At 43.2% G+C, this 18112-nt stretch overlaps 5 protein-coding genes across 8 annotated transcripts; 1 reads left to right on the forward strand and 4 right to left on the reverse strand.

Moving 5' to 3' along the window:
• Positions 1–51: 51 nt before the first annotated feature.
• Positions 52–4822, reverse strand: spred2a (sprouty related EVH1 domain containing 2a). The gene is made up of 6 exons (XM_077606107.1): positions 4473–4822; positions 3389–3563; positions 3141–3309; positions 2983–3047; positions 2754–2912; positions 52–2471 (listed from the first exon to the last, which is right to left on the reverse strand). Exons 1-6 carry the CDS (start codon positions 4505–4507, stop codon positions 1842–1844), a joined length of 1233 nt encoding a protein of 410 aa, XP_077462233.1. The 5' UTR covers positions 4508–4822; the 3' UTR covers positions 52–1841.
• A 1616-nt stretch (positions 4823–6438) lies between these two features.
• etaa1a (ETAA1 activator of ATR kinase a) lies at positions 6439–10179 on the forward strand. 4 transcript variants are annotated; one of them, XM_077606102.1, is made up of 6 exons: positions 6439–6523; positions 6582–6683; positions 7266–7459; positions 7531–7643; positions 8219–9114; positions 9947–10179. In XM_077606102.1, the coding sequence occupies exons 2-6, from the start codon at positions 6587–6589 to the stop codon at positions 10042–10044; spliced, it is 1398 nt and encodes a 465-aa protein (XP_077462228.1). In that variant the 5' UTR covers positions 6439–6523; positions 6582–6586; the 3' UTR covers positions 10045–10179. The 4 variants fall into 4 exon arrangements, with proteins under 4 accessions (XP_077462228.1, XP_077462230.1, XP_077462227.1 ...); XM_077606104.1 differs by having other exon boundaries at positions 6452–6683; positions 8219–8933; positions 9000–9114; XM_077606101.1 differs by having other exon boundaries at positions 6452–6683.
• On the reverse strand, positions 10037–13750 carry ppp3r1b (protein phosphatase 3 (formerly 2B), regulatory s1ubunit B, alpha isoform, b). The gene is made up of 6 exons (XM_077606118.1): positions 13513–13750; positions 12988–13027; positions 12221–12397; positions 12097–12156; positions 11837–12021; positions 10037–11290 (listed from the first exon to the last, which is right to left on the reverse strand). The coding sequence occupies exons 1-6, from the start codon at positions 13513–13515 to the stop codon at positions 11243–11245; spliced, it is 513 nt and encodes a 170-aa protein (XP_077462244.1). The 5' UTR covers positions 13516–13750; the 3' UTR covers positions 10037–11242.
• A 480-nt stretch (positions 13751–14230) lies between these two features.
• cnrip1a (cannabinoid receptor interacting protein 1a) lies at positions 14231–16019 on the reverse strand. The gene is made up of 3 exons (XM_077606121.1): positions 15760–16019; positions 14722–14866; positions 14231–14650 (listed from the first exon to the last, which is right to left on the reverse strand). The coding sequence occupies exons 1-3, from the start codon at positions 15936–15938 to the stop codon at positions 14486–14488; spliced, it is 489 nt and encodes a 162-aa protein (XP_077462247.1). The 5' UTR covers positions 15939–16019; the 3' UTR covers positions 14231–14485.
• A 242-nt stretch (positions 16020–16261) lies between these two features.
• On the reverse strand, positions 16262–18107 carry fbxo48 (F-box protein 48). The gene is made up of 3 exons (XM_077606123.1): positions 17957–18107; positions 17046–17316; positions 16262–16893 (listed from the first exon to the last, which is right to left on the reverse strand). Exons 2-3 carry the CDS (start codon positions 17280–17282, stop codon positions 16732–16734), a joined length of 399 nt encoding a protein of 132 aa, XP_077462249.1. The 5' UTR covers positions 17283–17316; positions 17957–18107; the 3' UTR covers positions 16262–16731.
• Between the last annotated feature and the right edge of the window lie 5 nt (positions 18108–18112).

Here is an 18112-nt window from a genome sequence, read left to right on the forward strand (position 1 = left end):
CGTGATAGTGGTACAAAGAAGGTATTCGTCTGTCACACAACAAATTCTTTACATCCTTTCCTCTTTTATTTTAAATTGATTGAAACATCTGTGACATCATGTAGACACAATGAAATACGTACTACACACACCAACAATATGGCATGATTGTCTCCAACACACACCTGGTGCTCATATTTAGTTTTGGGCACACACACACACACATACACACGCGCACACACACGCATATACCCCCCCCCTTATACACACTTGTACACAAACTTGTCGTCCCCTCACACAAATACACACAAACTGCATTACGAACACAAACAAATACACACAAGCACACGTAACACTTACACACACGTGCACTTGTTTGTGCAAGCGTACACACGAAAACTTAAAGGGACAGACAACACTTGTAGCCTCTTAGCAAAAAGGATAGGGTTTAATAAATTAAAGCACAAAATAATGTTTCTAATGTGTGCGGAAAAATGTACATATTATATTTCCGGGATGAGGTCACCCAAATATTTTATCGGGGAGTGGTTCCTTTTTAACCAATCAAATGCAAGTATCCCAGACATAATTAAAACTTATCACATATGACCATGGGTATAATAGACGTCATAAAATCTCTTCATTTGTAAGCGTGCCACTTTTTTGGTATTTAAATATTGGCTCGGATGTCTAAGAAATTCATATTTTGCATACTGTATTCACATGCTTGATGTCATGAGTTTCATATGAAGGTTATTTATGCCAGGTGTTGTCTGTCCGTCTAAGAAATACACGCAAACAGGACACGTTTGTTCACACCATACACGCACATTTATACGGTAAATACACATTCTTACACAGGATGTTTGTTATTAGTACATGTAACTTTTTTCGCCTACATCACCATAAAAAAATAGAACTGAAATTCATACATATGTACATCAAAGGTCATGTATCAAAAGTCCTTAACTATGATACACTACATGTATGTGTGTCAAGTACATACATGAAAATAATGGGATGATCATCAGGCACTTTCTTCCACAGTCAAGTGGACGTCTTTTCTTCTCCAGAAACAAACTTTTTGTCCGAGAACTTAATTGACAGGAGATTATTTGACTGACTGGTTCTTTCACTCTATTCAACATTTCAAGTTTTAAACCTCAGTTATTGTTGTGGTTTTCTTTGCTTGCCAGGGCTACAATGGTGATGATGATTAAGACACATGTCAATGTTTTTTTTTAAATATGTGGTTACCATAGTGATACATAATCCTTGATTGGTGTACTTTAAGGTAAGCTACGCTAATGTCCTGCAACGTCACACTCATTTTGACCTATGTCAGTTTGTACAAAAATATAAACTTTCCTCAGCGTATGGACGGGTATTGCTGCCACAATAGAAAAAAAGTTCATATATCACATTTTCACCCGAGTTTCACATTAAGGATGACTTTTTTTCCTAGAGTTGCAGCAATACACTTCTGTACAAAGCATTAACATTAAAAAGAAAATATGAAACATTTTGCTAACGACCAATAGATGTTAGCAAAAATAGGTTAGCCACATGATGGAGGGCATGTGAATCATGTTAAGTTGTTGTCATTGCATTCTGGGCACTTTCAACAAAAATTGCCGTGCAAAACGAGTAAAATGGCATCAAAGATGATTAAAAATAACGTAAACATAACTTATTTTCTTTGAACTAAATTAACGAAAATCTACCCCAGTAGAACACCGTAGAATTCTGTCAACCATCGCTCCCAGTATTACACCGCAATTCTTTTTTCATCAGTGTAATAACGTGACACAGACACCAAACCAATAGAGACAAAACATCAAGCCAGGTGACGCCCACAAATGTCAGCCCGCCGCTTGGTGTCTGCCGCCGCAACATCGGCACGCCACGCCGCACCGGTGCAGGGCGGTGAGCGGCGCGTAGCAACACATGCACGGCGCCAACAGCGATAGCGCCAGCAGAGCGCTCCAACGCAAACAGAAGCGCTCGTCGCCCGCCTCGCACGAGCACGGGTCCGAGTAGTCGCCCTCCGGGTCCGCCATGCAATGGTATAGCAGGCTGTCGGCGCACCATAGAAAGCTGACGCGCCGTATGCACGTTTGGATAGGGTCCGGCGCCTCCTGGCAGCGCCCGCGCCCGTTGTCCTCGCGGCCAAAGAGATCCTGACAGTAAACGCAGCGCAGGCGCTCGCCGTCCTTCCGGCCGCGCTTCAGCTGAGGCTGAGCCGTCACGGCGCCGCCGCCACCTGGGTCCAGGCAGATGGGCTTGGCTAAGGGGTACGGGTAGCCGTAGTTGAGTTTAGGTGGCATGTGCGCGAAGGCCTCGGGGATGTCGGACGTCGACAGCTTGTCTCTCGTGGCCGTGGCGTGACGGTAGTCCTCGTAGCCGGTGAGCCAGGCGCGCTCCCGCGGAGTGATGCGTACCTCTTCTTCTTCCAACTGGAAGCTCACGTGGCGAGGGAATACCTCCACCGCCTGCACGCATATGTGACATGCTAGAGTGTTTGATTTATTGGCGATCGCGTGTTGAGGATGTACAACGAGTTTGGATTGGATGTGTTTATCGGTATTCGATTATTGATGCCTTGAGGCACGGGAGATTTTTAGTCATTACAGTAAAGTTGGATTGAAAAAACAACAACGTATCACTGTTGTGATTATTTCTCCCTGTGTTTTAAGATTAAATGCAGGGTGTAACACATACGTTTTTGGGGACGTGGGAAGAAACCGCACTACCCGGAGAAAAGCCTCACTCACTTGCTCCAAGAAGTAGCAGTCGGTGAAGTAGTGGTCGGCGGTCCGTTGCTGTTCGTACAGATGTCCCAGAATGCAATGGTGTGGTCGGCGGTGCTCGCAGAAGGACAACATGACGGGCTCCCTTCTTTGAGACGAGTTGGACGAGCTGTCCGTGGCCGTCTACGACGAAAAACGCAAAAACGTCACAGAGTGCCACTTGACGATGCCGTCGGGCGTGACGCGAACTCACCGTGAACACGTCGTCGTCGCCGAGCTCGGCCTCGTTCTGCAGCGTGGACGATGACGTGGTCGATCCTGGAACGAGTTAGCGTATATTTCCAAGAGGATACGTTATGACGCTCAAAGCTAGCTTCATGCTAAATAGCATCTACGTCACGGTCGTTATACCTTCCGTCAAATCCTCCAGAGCCTTCCGCACGCCGCGGTCGAAAGCCCGCGCGTCGGCCGGACTCTGGAAGGTCAAGCCGCACTTCCTGTTGTCCACCCTCCAGTGGTGAAAAGTGGGCGTGGCCTTGGTGTAGACCAGGTCCTTCTTCAGGAAACATTCAAGAATCACCTGACACCATAGGACAAGGGCACTAATGAATACTAATGTCGGGCGTAAATTTGCACAGGTGTGGCGTTCAAGTTGTCACCTGTCTGTCTCGCAGTCGTTCCGCGTGGATGAGGAAGCTGCAGCGGCCCAAAAGCCCGGCGGGTGTCAGGCGGCACACGCCCACTCGGCTCAGGCCGCCATCTTGCGCTAGCCAGCCGCCGCTGGAGTCGTCGCGGGTCATCACCACCGCTTTCACGCGCACCATGTAGCTGTCACTGCGCACCGCGACAAAAGACGTAACGAGACGGTCCGTCTCCGTTATTTTGAGGTTCAATGTGCAATGTAAACATTATAAAACATTCGCCAGGCTACCAAAGTTAGCTAACTGTCATGTGCACATAATGACACATTTTTTAATCATACTTCATGAAAACTAACACTTGAATTATGTGTCAAAACAAACACGTATTGTTGTCAATTGTTTGTTTTCCTGATTAATCATTATACACTGCTGATTTCCTGTGTGTGTGTGGGGGGGGGGGCGGATATTTGCGTGTGATTCAACTTGCCATTCAAACAGATGGTGTGTGTGTGCAGCATGAGTCATCACTGAATTTTCAGCAGTTTGCAGCAACACACATTGGCGAGTTTGCTTGTGAAAAACAGCTTTAGCGTTGTTAGCATGACAGTTAGCGCTCACGTGCTTCTGTTCCTACACACTCACTCGTAATTATTTGGGTGGTAACGAAACATAAGAATTGATTCAAGCCATTGTATTGAATCCGAGTTCCATATGTAATATTTTGGCAAATTTTGTAACTGCTATATTTTAGTTTTTCATCTCATACTTCATATTGATTTTTTTAGCTGCAGTCTCTTTTTATTTTGGAAAAAAATATATCACATCCATCCAAATTTGGAGTGAGTGAAAGGTAAATAAATCCCAAGCTGTCACTGCAATTGTTTTGGCTGTCAGTCAAAGGAGTCCCGGTCACGTGATATCTCGTGAATAGAGGTCACACGGGGGTCAGAGGTCACAAAATCGGCCATTGGGGGGAGGAGCTCGCTGACCTCCGCCAAGACTGACAGTGACTGACGTGAATGTTGTGTTTTTTTAGCGCACGTTTTTCTGTGCGCAATCATTGCCAGTGAACATGAGTGTGTCGATGTGAGTGTATACTGACTCGTGAGGCCTGTGCTGCTCTTCTTCTTCGTTCATGTTATTTGGTCGCTTCACGTGCTGCGCCAGTGTTTTCCTGCGGTGTCTCCATTTTGGCGCACGCGCGGCTCCTGGCGTCTTCCGGTGGCTCCAGCCTTCGTCCTCCACCTCCTCATTCTTGACGTTTAACGCCGCCGACCTGCTCTTTTTTGTTCTCCTTCCACCCCGGCTGGCTCGCCCGGAGCGCGGTGACCGAAAATCGCCCGCTGTCGTCGGCTTGGCTGGCCCTGGACGAGCCCCATCTTCTCCTTACTCCATGTTGGATTGAGGGAGAAGACAAACACACGGGAGGGGGAGATGTGACGTCACACGCGAAGGACTGCAGAGTCACGTGCCAAGACATCGTTATCGTCATCGTAATGATGATGTTGGCAGGTATTTTCGTTGGATTTAAAATGGAATAAATGGGAGGTTGAGTGTGGGATGTGATGGTACCTTCAAAAATAAGGACATTTCAAACACGATTTTTATATTGGGGGGAAAAAAAATATACGACTTTTAAATTTGATCTTCAAGGTATACACATTCCTGACAAAATTTACAGACTTTTAAATTTATTATTGTAATGACTCACGTGTTAATTCCAAAATAGAACGTAAAAGGTCGTAGAACATGGACCATGACTCTTAAAGCAAAGTGATGTAGATTAAAAATAATAACCAAATACAATCAATTTTTCCACAGAATTATCAATAAATAATGTCCCTATCAATATATCCTACAGGGAGGTTGCCATGGCGACCAGGAATCCCATTTCCGTAATAGAAACTGCAATTAGATTATGTTACCACTAGGGAATGCAAGAGTGTTCGGAAAGTGATGAAAGTAATTCATTTTTCATTTTAATCACACTTGTGGCAAAATATACTTATAATATATACTTCTTTACTAGAAGCATTGAGCACAATGAAAAAAAATATTTTTTCTTTCCACTGTAAGCAGCCCGACCATCTGAACACGCCAAGGATAGACAGCCTTCATCCTCTTCATCTTCAGTATAATCTTCGACATCCCCATCTTCTTCCCGCTGTACAACTTTGATGGAGCAAAAGGTGCGTGAAAATTTGACGTGATGTCTGAAAATCGTCAATGTGAAAATATACTCCACCTTGTGTTTGCGTGCCACCAATTTGTCTTGCCACTATTTATGTTAAACGAAAAGGCCAACTATCTCAACATAGGAGTTTTGTGCACTTTTGCCAATACTACTTAACATCTAATTATGATTCACATCTTTACTGATTTCTCTTCTTCTGTTGTTTGTTGGCGGCTCCAAATATTAGCATCCGTATTCATGTGAGGAGGAGGCTTAGGGTTAGGCACACACGTATTTCATGTTTTATTTTTAGGTTTTGATACTGCGTGGACTATTCTAGGGCATGTGAGGGGGGTTGCCATGGCGATGAAAGAACAGTGGCACTACATGAAACACAAGCCATCCTTTGGACTACAAATATCACATTCTGGGGACAAAATATTCAGAATTGAATCAATTCAAACAAAAACAGCAGAAAAAAAATAATGATAAATACATATACACACCACCCAAAGAAAATAACTCAGAAAAAACGAGCGTTTTTTGTGAATGCAATATTTTGTATCTTTAAGGAAAAATCTAAATGTTATTTTAATTTGGGTCCGTGCAGCCTTTTGGTCTGATTAAATCAAGATAAAAAACAAACAAAGAAGTTACAAAGTCCTTGACTCGAGACTGACAGGCTTTCCCTGAGGCCTAGTGAGGTTTTCAAAATAAAAACACTCATATTTAATTAGTGGGTTTTGTTGTCAGCCATCTTTGTTGATACACTTAATTAAAACACTCAAGCATGGCATGTTTCAAATATGGATTAGCAATCAACCAAGCTTTTGTATTGTAAATTAAAAGTTTCAATAAAGGTTTATTTCAAAGCAAAGGCTAACAATCGGACGCATGCGCAGTGACGTTCTTCTCCGGCTGGAAGGGGTGGCGCGCTTTCGAACTGTTCTTTCTCGTCTAAATATGGCGGACGTAAACAGGTAAATGTAATGCAACTTTAAGGGCAGTCATTGAGAAAATAACACGTTAGTTTGTTAGCGGCAATGAAGCCGAGCCGCCGCCTGAGCAGGAGCTTCAAACAGAGCCAACAGAAGCCGAACATCTCGGAAAAGTCCGACATTTGCAACGCACCGAAGCCTGGTTAGTCCCTCGTTTTAGTTTATCATCGTGACGATAACATTCCGCCTTTTTTACGTCGGAATTAAACCAGTAACTTTGTGTTTTGAAAAGTTAGACGTAACATTGCGTGTTCAAGTGCATTTCTTAGAAACACGACTTTGGTTTCTAAATTCGTCAAGGATTAACTCAGCTAAATGTGTACTTAATTTTCTGAAACTTTACCCTCAAAGTTTAATGATGTGAAACTACTTTTTATCTGGCATTCTTTTGTTGATGGGCAAAACACTAATTCATGTATTTTGATCAGGTGAGAGTAGTGCAAACATTATTTTAGACAAATTTAGCCCTATAGGCACGTTTGTCAAAAGTACAAATTAGTCCTTAGATAAACGTGATTTGAAATAATTACATCAACAAGACTCAAAGTTAACTATTCCCAAAGGGAAATTGCCTTGTGCTTCAGCACCCCCCCGTGATCCTTGTGAGGATAAGTGGTTCAGAAAATAAATGTTTTTTTTGTACATCTTGATTATTTTCATGCCTTTTTGGGCGCATGGAATTTCAAAATGAATGAAAACATACATCTTCTTTGCTGTGTTGCAGAATTTAAGACGCCAACTCGGCCTTGCTCATCCAGAGCTTCCGCGGCGTCCATCGTCGAGTCCCCGCAAAACTCTGATGCGCATCACGACATCATCTGGGACCCCTCGTCGCCTCAGCGGCTGGGCAAACGGACAAAGAGGCACGTGCCGGGAAAGGTGGACATCTCCGACATCGTTAGTAGGATCGCACCAAAGGTGAGAATGCTCAACTTGGCTAGGAGTTTTCCTGGTGTGACATCACAGTTTGGCGAATGATGTACGTGCAGCACGGAAGGCCCGAAGTGAGCGAGCCCACCCTGCAGCAGTGGATTGGCGACAGCGCCACCATCCCGTGCACGCCCGACGTCGAACCGCCAAAAAACAGGAGAAAATCCCAGAGGTGCGTATACTGGCGTTGCATTTGGCAAATGTTGCCACATATGTTGTTTTTTTTTTTCTTCTTTTTGATAACATTGATTCAACTTGAGATGAGCCGACTAATCGGCACGTTCAGTTTTCTTTACTGGTATATGATTTTAATCTCTATTTCAATGGAAGTGTGCATTCGGATAAAAACTAATCGTACAACCCACTACCAGCTCCATTTAGTGGACGTATAAGACATTACACTACCACCAAAACTAGTACTACAACGTCCAATAACGTCCTTATATAATGACAGAAATTTTAAGATAGGCCATCCTTTGAAGGTGCGCTTTATACTCCTGTGCACCTTATAGTGCGGAGAATACAGTACTTAGTTTTATGTTAGGTGCAGTAGAAGTGGTCTGAGAATTCTGAGATTTTATGTTTGGACCATATCTACTCAACCTAATTTCTATAGTCCTTCATCAAAATAAAATATAAAACTAATATGGCATGAAAAACATATGATAAAAAAATGATAAATATTCCAAAGTGCTTGTCTGAATGTCATCTACAAGCAATTGTAAACCTCTTTTAATCAATTGACAGATTTAACAGCGTCGACGACCTGCTGAAATTGGCCAAGCGCTTTGACCTCAACTTGTTACATCGCGAGGACGACGAAGAAGAGGACGAAGCAGAGGACGAAGAAGATCCCAACCCTCATATTTCGCCAGTGCAGCCGCAAGAAAGCCTTCACAACCTCATGTCGATACCGCAACACACAGAAGATGACCTGGACCTCCTTTTCCGCGAGCCGACCCAGCAGACCAGCGCGAGTCCCGGTCCGACGACCCAGCAGACCAGCATGTGCCCCGGTCCGCCGACGCCCAAAAAACCTCCCTCGATGGCAAACGTCGACTTCCCGGACGACTGGGACGACGACGACCCGTTCCTCGCCGAGATGATGCCAAATCCGGAAAAAATCCACCCGCCCGACCACTGCTCCACGCAGAAGACCTCCGGCCAGGCGCCACCCGCTTCTTTCGTCAACCAATCAGAAGGGAGTGACCCTTTTGAGAAAGTTGAGACAGAAAACGCCTGTGAACCCCCCTTGGCAAATGTTGATGGATTTTCCTCTGCCGTTTGTATGGCGAGAAACAAACCCCGCTCAGCCAGCCCGGCCCACGAGCAAGTTCCCGCGGCCTCCGATTTCCCGGATGACGACTTGGACGCCTTCTTCTTGTCTGAGCCCATTTGGGACGATCCAGAGGAGGATGACGAGATGCTTTGCGAACTTTGCGAAGACGTAGAGAATCAGATGGTACACGATGGTGCCACCGTTAAACCCTGTCCCCCAAAATATTCAAATCCCTGCGCCCTTCCGCAGCCGACGGCTACGCAGCAGTTTACTTTTAAGAGGCCTGGCAACCCTGTTTCTACAGTCAACATCAAGCCTAATTCCATGCTGAGCAACCATCTCACTCCCGTGGTGACCGACACAGGTAAGACTTTTTCCCCTTTGTGTATAACAAAAAGTTGTCCTTTATTTGTCATTTAAAGAAAAGTGAAAGTACCGTATTTTCTCGCATATTAGCTGCAGGCTTAATTTTTTTTTAACGTTTTCTCTCGTATAAGATGCCCACCGATTCACAATTTTCACTTCCATATTCATGGTTTTAATAGGGAGTACAAATGTGTTACTTTGAAGGGAAAATCTTAAGAAAAATCATCGCACATGCTATTTCTGAGATACTGTATAGAACGATTGCTGGATTGCACATAGACAAAATCAAAAAAGAAGTCAGGTCTTCACGGAAGACACTAATTTGTGCGCGTATAAGCCGTACCCTGGATTCAGTCATCATTTTTTTGGGGGGGGGGACAATAAATGGCGTTTATGCGAGAAAATATGGTATATTTAAAAAAAAAGGCCAATACGCCCCGAGGTTACGACGTCCCCACCTTAAGTTTTTTTCACATTACGAAGTGGAATGTATCAAGTTGTTTTTCGTCCCTTTTTATGGCATTTTTCATCAGGAATTTCTCATGTGGCCTAAAAGTTCAAAAATGAAAACGTGTCCGTCACTAATGTGCTTAATTGTATAACTACAACAATAATTTTGCCTTACGATCCCAACTCTGGAAGATTAATGTCGTGACTTGGGGGTCCACTGGCCTGGTCATTTTTTTTTTATATCAGGGATGTTCAAACATTTTTAGGAGTCAGTAAAAAAAATAAAAATCTAGTTCAAATCTAGTCTAGAAAATAATGCTGTGTAGCTGCCCTACTTCTGGCAGCACTATTAAAGTGTGTGCTTGTTGTTGCGTGTGAAGCAGTTGTCAAATGTTCTGCACTGGAGATCGAGCAAAAGAAGCATCAGGCCATGGAACGCCGCCGACAACGCTTGCGAGAAGTCCAAAATCTCAAGTGACACCGCCTTTTTATTGGTATCTTTTAACATTAAACTGCATTGAATTATGCCATTCAGTTTATTGTCACCGTTCATAGCCAACATGCCATTAAAAATCCTCACAAAATTCTTGTCAATAAAACTGAGATACAGTAATCAGTAGGTTTTCATTTCCCATAATGCAAGTTTTTTTTTCTTCCAACCTTTAATTGGCAACACGGTGTGTTTGAAATGTTCATATTCATCACTGTTATAATTATTCCTATAAGTATTCACATGTAAACACCACAGTCGCACAACATTGCGTGAAATGAGCCAACAGCCTCACCGCTAAGTGTTTCGCTTTTGACCTTCCTATTAAAATGTGTCTTTTGTTCTGGTGTTGGCCGGCCACTTGGCTCATGTCGTCCAATCGCGTGAGAGCGAGCAGGGCCCGACCCCGCATAAACCGCACGTGCGTGCAAAAAAAAAAAGAAGAAAAAAACGAAAACAAAAATAGAACCACACATGCAGACATCACGCATGCAACGCGCACATAAGACTTAAGTTAAAACCAACTTTTTTTTCCCATTTCTAAACTCATCTTGTGTGCTTTCATGTCCATTAACGGGGGAGCGTGTCGCCTAAATAGAAAAAAATAATAATAATAATCGAAGAGGTGAGGTTTATGAAGCGGGCCCGAGTTTGTAAACCTGAAAGACTTTGATTGACATGCGAGCAGCAGGCGGCGCTGCTGAGCTCCGCGGCATGCACACTTGCACCACAGAAGAAGAAAACGCCACGCAGCAGATTTGTAGAAAATGTTTTGTCGCCACTCAACGGCAGAAGAAAACATCCAAAAGTGGCCGTTTTACTTGGCGGCGTGGGCGCGAGCGCTCGCGGGCCCCTAACGTCACCAACATGCAAATGAACGCGTCGGGCTAACTATCGACACCAACGCCCAATCGCGAGCGCTTTCCGGTTGGCACGCGCTCTCTTCCTGTACACGGCAGAATAAATAAAAACACATGCAAACAAACACGCCGCCAAATGCGGTCGCTCGCTCGGCGCCGGAGAATAAAAGAATACGCAAACACCTTCCGAGCCATCGGCTAAAGTGCCGCTTCCGATTCGACCGATCGCTGCGAGCGTTTGGCTTTGTAAGGAGGGGGGGCGGGGTTCGGGGGTGACGTCTTCAAGCGGGTCTCAGGTGGACGGAGGGGGGCTGGGGTGGGCGTACTTACACGTCCACCACCATCTTTTTGTGAATGTCCAAGCCACCCACCACCTGAAAGGGAAACAGGAAGTACGTCAGATGCATTCTTGCAGTATTTGCAGGTAGAAATCACCAATTTCAAGCCAGAAAACGACACATTTGCCAATATTACAAAGTCTGCCAGGCATCAATTCAATCCATTTAACAATCAGTTTTAATATTTTATAGTTACTAAAATGAGTATATTGTTTTTTCTTATTGGACTTACCCATCTCAATTTATTTTGGGTTATACTAAAGTTGCTACTCTGATACTTACTGCTCAGAATGAAATTTGGGAGGTTTATTTTAGGAAAGTATCCATTTGGAACCTAATTTAGGATTTTTCTTGCTTTAGAACTGCAGACTTATTGTTGCCCGTGGCTTCCGAGTTAGTCAATAAAGGAAACCGGGCAGTCGTAGTTCATTTGCAACCTGTTTTATATGGATTTTTGGCCAAACAAAATGCAGTATTACACAACTAGCAGCAAATGCCTTCCAAATCTCACTTTATGCCCTTTTTTTCATTTTGGGTGTTGTTTTCCACGAGAAATGACAGCGATGAGCTTGGCGGACTAACCGCGCAGAACTCCTCGAAGGATATCCTCCCGTCGCCGTCCTTGTCGGCGTTGATGATGGTTTTGTCGACGATCTGCTGCAGCTGCGTGTCCTTCAGGTTGTTGCCCACCATCATCTTCAGAACTTGGAATAGCTCGCCGTTGGAGATGTAGCCGTCCTTGTCCATGTCGTAGATGCGGAACGCGACTGAAAGCAGAGGACAATTTCTATTTTCTAAACTTTCAAGGGAGCAAAACAATCCCTACAGGATCATCGACTTACATCGTAACTTTTGCTCTTTGTCTCCCTTGACGCTGAACTGAGAGACGCCCTCGATGAATTCTGAATAACAAAAAGAGAAGTGAATAAATCAAGTGGAAGACAATGTCGTTGCTCGCATCATCACCTTTGAAGTCCACCTCTCCGTTGCCGTCCGTGTCAAATATATCGATGACGCGTTGCACCAGTGGGTTCTGCTGCAACTCGGGCAGCGACATGAACTCCTCCACGCTGAGCGAGCCCGAGTTGTCCAGGTCCAGTTTCTTGAAGCGCTTGCCCAGACGCTTAATCTCGTCTGCGTCGACTGACAATGGAAAATTTCGGAAAGACGCACGCAGAGCAAACCAGAGGACAAAATCAAAACACGGAAATTACAGGAGACCCGGCCATCGTTTCGCGGGTGTGTCCACCGCCTGGAACCTGAATGCATCCCAGACTCACCTGATTTGTAGCGGGCTCCGGCCATGGCGTCTCGCTACACCTAACTCAGCACTAGCGCTAATCTCACTGAGGGAGGGCGGAGGCTAATCCAACAACAGGCTTCCTGTTTTGCTCCATTATTTAATCCAGGGCCAATCTCTATGTTTGGTGTTTAATTCAACGATTTAAACATTTTTAGGGGAAATAATATACATTGTTTGACTCATTTAATGTAACATTTTTTTGGGGGAAAGGTGGAAATATTACATGGTAATTTATTTAATATGTGGATTTCTCGTAGGTATTTGATTGTTTTAAACTAAAAAAACAAACAATAAACCCTAAATTTTTGCCTTAAAAATACCTATTTTAATCCCAAATCAAAATGGATTGGACATATATCGCCATCAATGAGTTTAAAAGCACAAACTCATTTTACGAGATGCTTGACACCAGTGATGAAAACATACTTACAGTGCGAGCACATGTCCAGAGCATAACTGGCTTCGTTCCCCTGAAAAAAAAGAAAACAGAATTTTAATTATGTTTTTAATGTCTTAAATTGGAATATTTATTCAGTATGACGTGATTGCTCAATAGTGACCATTCAACGTTCGCCCACACATTTTTTTTAATCCGCTTTTACTTTGGCGACGGTGCAACGCCTTCCGAGCCTACTTCCGTTTGCCCTAGCTAGCCGTGCTAACCTCAGCGCATAAACAACAAGAGCCGAGCTAACGAAGCTTTGACGCAGATCGAAATATGACAAGTGTCTTCAGTGGTTTCTATCCGAAAAAATTACCCGAAAGAATCAAATGATCGAATTTGTGGGCCGGGCCGTCGCGTCGTCATGAGCGCGGACGTCGAAGGCCTATCGATGTTATTTTGATGGTGAGCTAACGGCGGCTAATGTTAGCCTTCAAATGTCTGCAAATGGCAACGCGCAACAATCTTCATCCAAAGACATTTTCATTATTGAGCCTTTTTGTTTGGCCTTACCATGTTGTCTGATGCAGGCTGCGGAGCGGAGTGCTTGAAAGGGGACGACGAGTGGCTGAGTGAGCTAACGCGGCTAACAGAGCTAACTCAGGGACTAAGTGGAGAGAGGAGCATCACAGCAGCCCCAGCAGCACTGCGGCAGGGGGAGGGGCTTAGGTGAGTCCAAGATCTTCTATTGGCTGAAAAGAATGCCTCGAGGTGATATCTACAGCACTTTTAACCCTTCTGATGTTTACTTCGTTCGGCAATTTCATTTTTTTTAATCCAAAGGGTCAAGTAAAAGCATTGTCACATTAGCAGTCAAGTGAACTTTCGCAAACTCCGCCTCCTAAACGGCGATCGACCAATCATACGTCCAAGAGATCGTTGTCAAGGACGAATGTCCGACTCGTCTCGCTAATTGGTTGATTTGATAGTTTCGAGATCGATCGATCATAACGCAAAGCATCGACCCACCTTGTCAGTTTTTAGATATTAAAATCTAATCTATATACCCAAAAAATATGCTGCCTAATTCTCCATTTTTTTATCAATGCAGAAAAAATGTTATCAACCTCGATACATGTTTTTATTTCAAAAATATCTTTCATAAATTCATTTTCTCCCTCGAAATTTATTCAAATCATGAGAATGATATTCACCACTTTGTTTTTCTAATATTCAGATTTCATCCATAGATTTTTTTTACATACATAGAAATGAATAATACATGAACAAATTATAATTCAGCATTTCTTTGTTTTTTAATCAACAAAAATACATGAAACAAAACCAACTGGCAATAAACAGGAAATTATGCCAGGAATCATGACTACTGTTGTCATCTGTCAATCAAATATCCCATTGGCCATCCCAGATCTGTCCATTACATACACAATCACTCAACAACACATACTCTTCTGCATCACCCACAATAAATAATAACAATAATTTAAAAAAATCCCTTTACGTGTGCTCCGGTCAATTTGCGTTTTCAGTTAAAAGCTTCCTTGTTGATCCACATGAGGGTGCGTGTCTCGTTGGGTTTGCACTCATACTCGATGCTGCTGAATTTGTTACCAAACTGGCAGTGCTCGCGCTTGTAGTAGTTGTAGTACTTGGCCTGCCAAACCGTCTCAAATGTGCCCGCACGCTGAAACTGAAAACACAATAACACCCACACAATCGGTGAAGGGGTCGTTCTAGCTCATATCTATCTCTCGCTCTAACCTGGATGCTGACTTCAACCGGTTGTCGGTCTCCACTTTTGGTGTGCGGGACTCCCTCTGTGTCGTAGCGTCCGTGATAGACCACCTGATCGGCATCTCGCGACTGCTCCTCCAGAGGAAACACCACGCCGCCGATGTTCATGTTTCTAACAAACATAGTATTACTCCCTTCAAATCCACGGCAATTTTAAGTGAACACGTGTTGCTCCTTCTCGGAGTCAAGTGGTATAAAATGGTGGCCAGATCAAAAAAGGGAATTCCAGATCACCTTTCTGTAGATTTGCAGGCCTATTGGCTTCATTTGTTATTGATTTTGAGGTGATTCCATGTAACTGTCATGTTGATTTTGATTCATTTACTTAAAGACAACATTGTTATGGGTGTCCTAGCATAGATAATCTTGTTTTAATACATTTTTTTTAAAAAGTCGTTTTTCTAATTTTTAAGAAAGAATAAAACATTGTGTCAATTCGGGTACTATTTTAGCTAATTAAAATGCAAGTATGCTAGATTGTCGACGCCTTCTTATGACGTCATAAATAGCATTACATGGACCTCTTAGTGTGTGTGGATAAAATGGACGTCACAAAATGGCTGAGGTTGCAAGTGGTGACATTTTTTCTTAAATTATTTTCTCTGTTATTGAAGAAAATCACCACGAGCTCCATTTAATATCATTGGCGTTTAGTTCAATTACACGAGATGTTGTCTTTTCCTTTTAACATTCATAATTCCAAATTCCCCACTTTCATGATACACTATTTATGATAAGCATATTCAGTCTATGAATTATATAGAAAACGCGCTTATTCATCGACGGGGCTAGAGCAGCCGGCTCGTGCGCGTGCGCGGGGATGCACAAGGCGCGTTCACGGCGTCATTGCATCTCGAGGTCACGTGACGTCGCCTATCGCTTTTTAGAACAAAATTACAGTTCCGCCCGTTTTAGTTTAAAGGGATGCGGGTGGAAATGATGCAAATTCGCGTTTAATTTAATGCAAAAGGCGTTGTTGTTTTTTTGTTTAAATGTTATTCTTACGTGGCTTCGACGGTTCCGGGCTTGATGAGGACTTGTATTTTGTATTTGGAACCCGTGAGCAGCTTGACGGTTCGGGTTTGTCCGAATCGGCTTCCGTCCACCTTAAAGAAAACATCGCCGTCGTTGGGTTGGATCCACAACGAGATAGCGATGTTCACTAGCTCCGGGACGTCGTCCATTTTCACGCCTCTCGGGAAGGAGGGGATGCGGGGGGTCCTGCTGGAGGAGAACGGAGGACCAGTGTAAAGTGCGAGGGGAGAAAATCATCCGTTTCCGGTCGGGAATTTCACAATTAGAGTCACGCGAGGAAGAAAGAATCTTTGTAACCGAAGAAGGCTTTCTTCAAAAAACTGGCAAAGATTAGAACAAGCATTTGTGCATTTTTTTCCTCCCACATTTTTCTAAGAAAAGATTCTATAGTTAAAATTGTTTTTTGGATTCCACTCCCAAAAACGAGTCAGACCTAAAACAACAACAAATATAACATATTGGTAAGCAAGAATATTATAGTTTTTATTTTTTTTATTCACAAAATAAATTAACAACAAATTAACATTTTTTTTGTTTTAAAAAAAACCCCAACAAATACACCCGGACGGACTCTTGATTATAAAAGTTCTGGCTAGAAGTTATTTGTTAATTTCCACCTTCTCTATAAGAAGAGAAAATTATGGTGCACAAAACGCAAAAACATACAGCGATTATGATACTTTGGTGCATGATATCAAAAAAATCTGCAAAAACATTAGTCCCCAAATGTCTCATTTTCAAAGATCCATCTGCTTCCATAGAGGACGACATATTTTTAGTGCTGAAATTCCAACAATTTGGACAATTTAAAATCAGTCAATGTTTAAAAACAACGGCTTCATTTTTTATAATAGTTCTTGAATCGTTTTTGTTTTACAACAAGTAGAAAAAGGCATAAAAAGATAAAAGATGCGCGCATCCGATTTCCTAAATAAGACGATGTCATCGGTCCAGTTCAGCCTGCAGGATATCTCCCCAAGTGTCCACATCCATCGGCGCCATCTTCCTGCCCCGCAGCTCGCTGGCTGATGCCACGTTGCTATAGCGACCACGCAGCCAGGCCAATTTGAGTCGGCTACGAATGTAGTTCCTTGCTAGCGACTCCTGCGCACACACACACACAAGTAATGACCATTATTTAGACAAAGGACGAGTTGGTAAACTATTGCCACCTGGTGGACTGGAGCAGAATGCATCCTCGAGGACCAGTGTCAACACAAAATAGCATTCGGCACACCCGTTTACTAGGCACGAACCTTCCAGGAAAGTCCGTTACCGCGGTCTGCGTCCACCTCCCTGCGGCAGAGCGCCACAATCGCGAGGCATTGCGTCCTCCACAGCTGCTGGCTGTCACGGATGATGGCGTTCCACAGGCGGCACGTGGCGGAGGCACGGCATAAGCTCCTGGCGTCCAGCTCGCCAAAGATCTTCAAGCTCATCTCGGTGGGCAGAGTTTCTGCAAAGTCCCTCGCGCAGCCGTAAGATGAGCTCATGATGCATAGTAAAAGTCACAGATGTCTCTGAAGCCTAACAACACACAAACAAAGGCTGGATTAGTAAAGATGTCCATATGAATGTTTTCTAAAGGCACTTTTATAGAGTGAAATTAACCCATGTTCTCCAGCTCATCAAAAAACTTTGTTCTATTTAGTCTATTCTTTCATGTTCTCCTTTCATCCATAACTGCCAGGAATAACCCAGATCTGGGTTATCATTACAACTGATGTTTACATCGTTTTTAATGTTTAAACAAATGTTATTACCAAATTTAATGTTCAATGATTTGAAAAAAATATTGCCTACTATTCAGTTCTCAATTTATGTTATGAAGCATTATAAGATGGAACGTAAACACACTACATACAGTTATGCAAATTATGTATGCTGTGGCATAATAGTGAACATCGTAAATGTGCATGCAGTGTGCTTGAAAAAATAGCAAAATAACCCCGGATTTTATGGTTTAAATGTCTGAAATTAAATACGTTGAAGCTCAGTCACGTTTAACAACACGACTACGCGATCTACAAAAGGACAAAAAAACAAATCGTGTTAACGTGGGCATATCGTCTATTTTTTATCCAATTGAGTTTTGTTAAATAGACTGTCGAAGGTTTTGCGTGATATTATTATGAATATGATTTTTTAGCTTGTTTTTGTTGCTTACCGTAACCAGCTGACTCGTCCCTCCCTCGACGTGTTTACATTTAAACACACACGAGCTTGTCAATCTAATGCGCATGCGTGCTACATAAAATCTTCTGTATTAGTAAATGTTTATGATAAAGTACGATAAAATATATTTTAGCCACAAATATGTATC

Source organism: Stigmatopora argus, chromosome 7 (assembly GCF_051989625.1).
Source record: "Stigmatopora argus isolate UIUO_Sarg chromosome 7, RoL_Sarg_1.0, whole genome shotgun sequence".
NCBI classification, from domain to species: Eukaryota; Metazoa; Chordata; class Actinopteri; order Syngnathiformes; family Syngnathidae; genus Stigmatopora; species Stigmatopora argus.

Excerpts from the sequence above, each read along its gene's own strand:
- cnrip1a (XM_077606121.1), bottom strand. The coding sequence starts at position 15,938 with ATGGACGACGTCCCGGAGCTAGTGAACATCGCTATCTCGTTGTGGATC. Across the intron at positions 14,867-15,759 it reads CCCGGAACCGTCGAAGCCAC|AAACATGAACATCGGCGGCG; the intron begins GTAAGAATAACA and ends TATGTTTGTTAG. Across the intron at positions 14,651-14,721 it reads CGGTTGAAGTCAGCATCCAG|TTTCAGCGTGCGGGCACATT; the intron begins GTTAGAGCGAGA and ends TTGTGTTTTCAG.
- ppp3r1b (XM_077606118.1), bottom strand. Across the intron at positions 12,157-12,220 it reads CGGAGAGGTGGACTTCAAAG|AATTCATCGAGGGCGTCTCT; the intron begins GTGATGATGCGA and ends TTTGTTATTCAG. Across the intron at positions 12,022-12,096 it reads CAAAGAGCAAAAGTTACGAT|TCGCGTTCCGCATCTACGAC; the intron begins GTAAGTCGATGA and ends CTCTGCTTTCAG.
- fbxo48 (XM_077606123.1), bottom strand. The coding sequence starts at position 17,282 with ATGAGCTCATCTTACGGCTGCGCGAGGGACTTTGCAGAAACTCTGCCC. Across the intron at positions 16,894-17,045 it reads GTAACGGACTTTCCTGGAAG|GAGTCGCTAGCAAGGAACTA; the intron begins GTTCGTGCCTAG and ends GTGTGTGCGCAG.
- etaa1a (XM_077606102.1), top strand. The coding sequence starts at position 6,587 with ATGAAGCCGAGCCGCCGCCTGAGCAGGAGCTTCAAACAGAGCCAACAG. Across the intron at positions 7,644-8,218 it reads AACAGGAGAAAATCCCAGAG|ATTTAACAGCGTCGACGACC; the intron begins GTGCGTATACTG and ends ATCAATTGACAG. Across the intron at positions 9,115-9,946 it reads TCCCGTGGTGACCGACACAG|CAGTTGTCAAATGTTCTGCA; the intron begins GTAAGACTTTTT and ends TTGCGTGTGAAG.
- spred2a (XM_077606107.1), bottom strand. The coding sequence starts at position 4,507 with ATGAACGAAGAAGAAGAGCAGCACAGGCCTCACGA. Across the intron at positions 3,310-3,388 it reads AACGACTGCGAGACAGACAG|GTGATTCTTGAATGTTTCCT; the intron begins GTGACAACTTGA and ends CTATGGTGTCAG. Across the intron at positions 2,472-2,753 it reads ACTGCTACTTCTTGGAGCAA|GCGGTGGAGGTATTCCCTCG; the intron begins GTGAGTGAGGCT and ends ATATGCGTGCAG.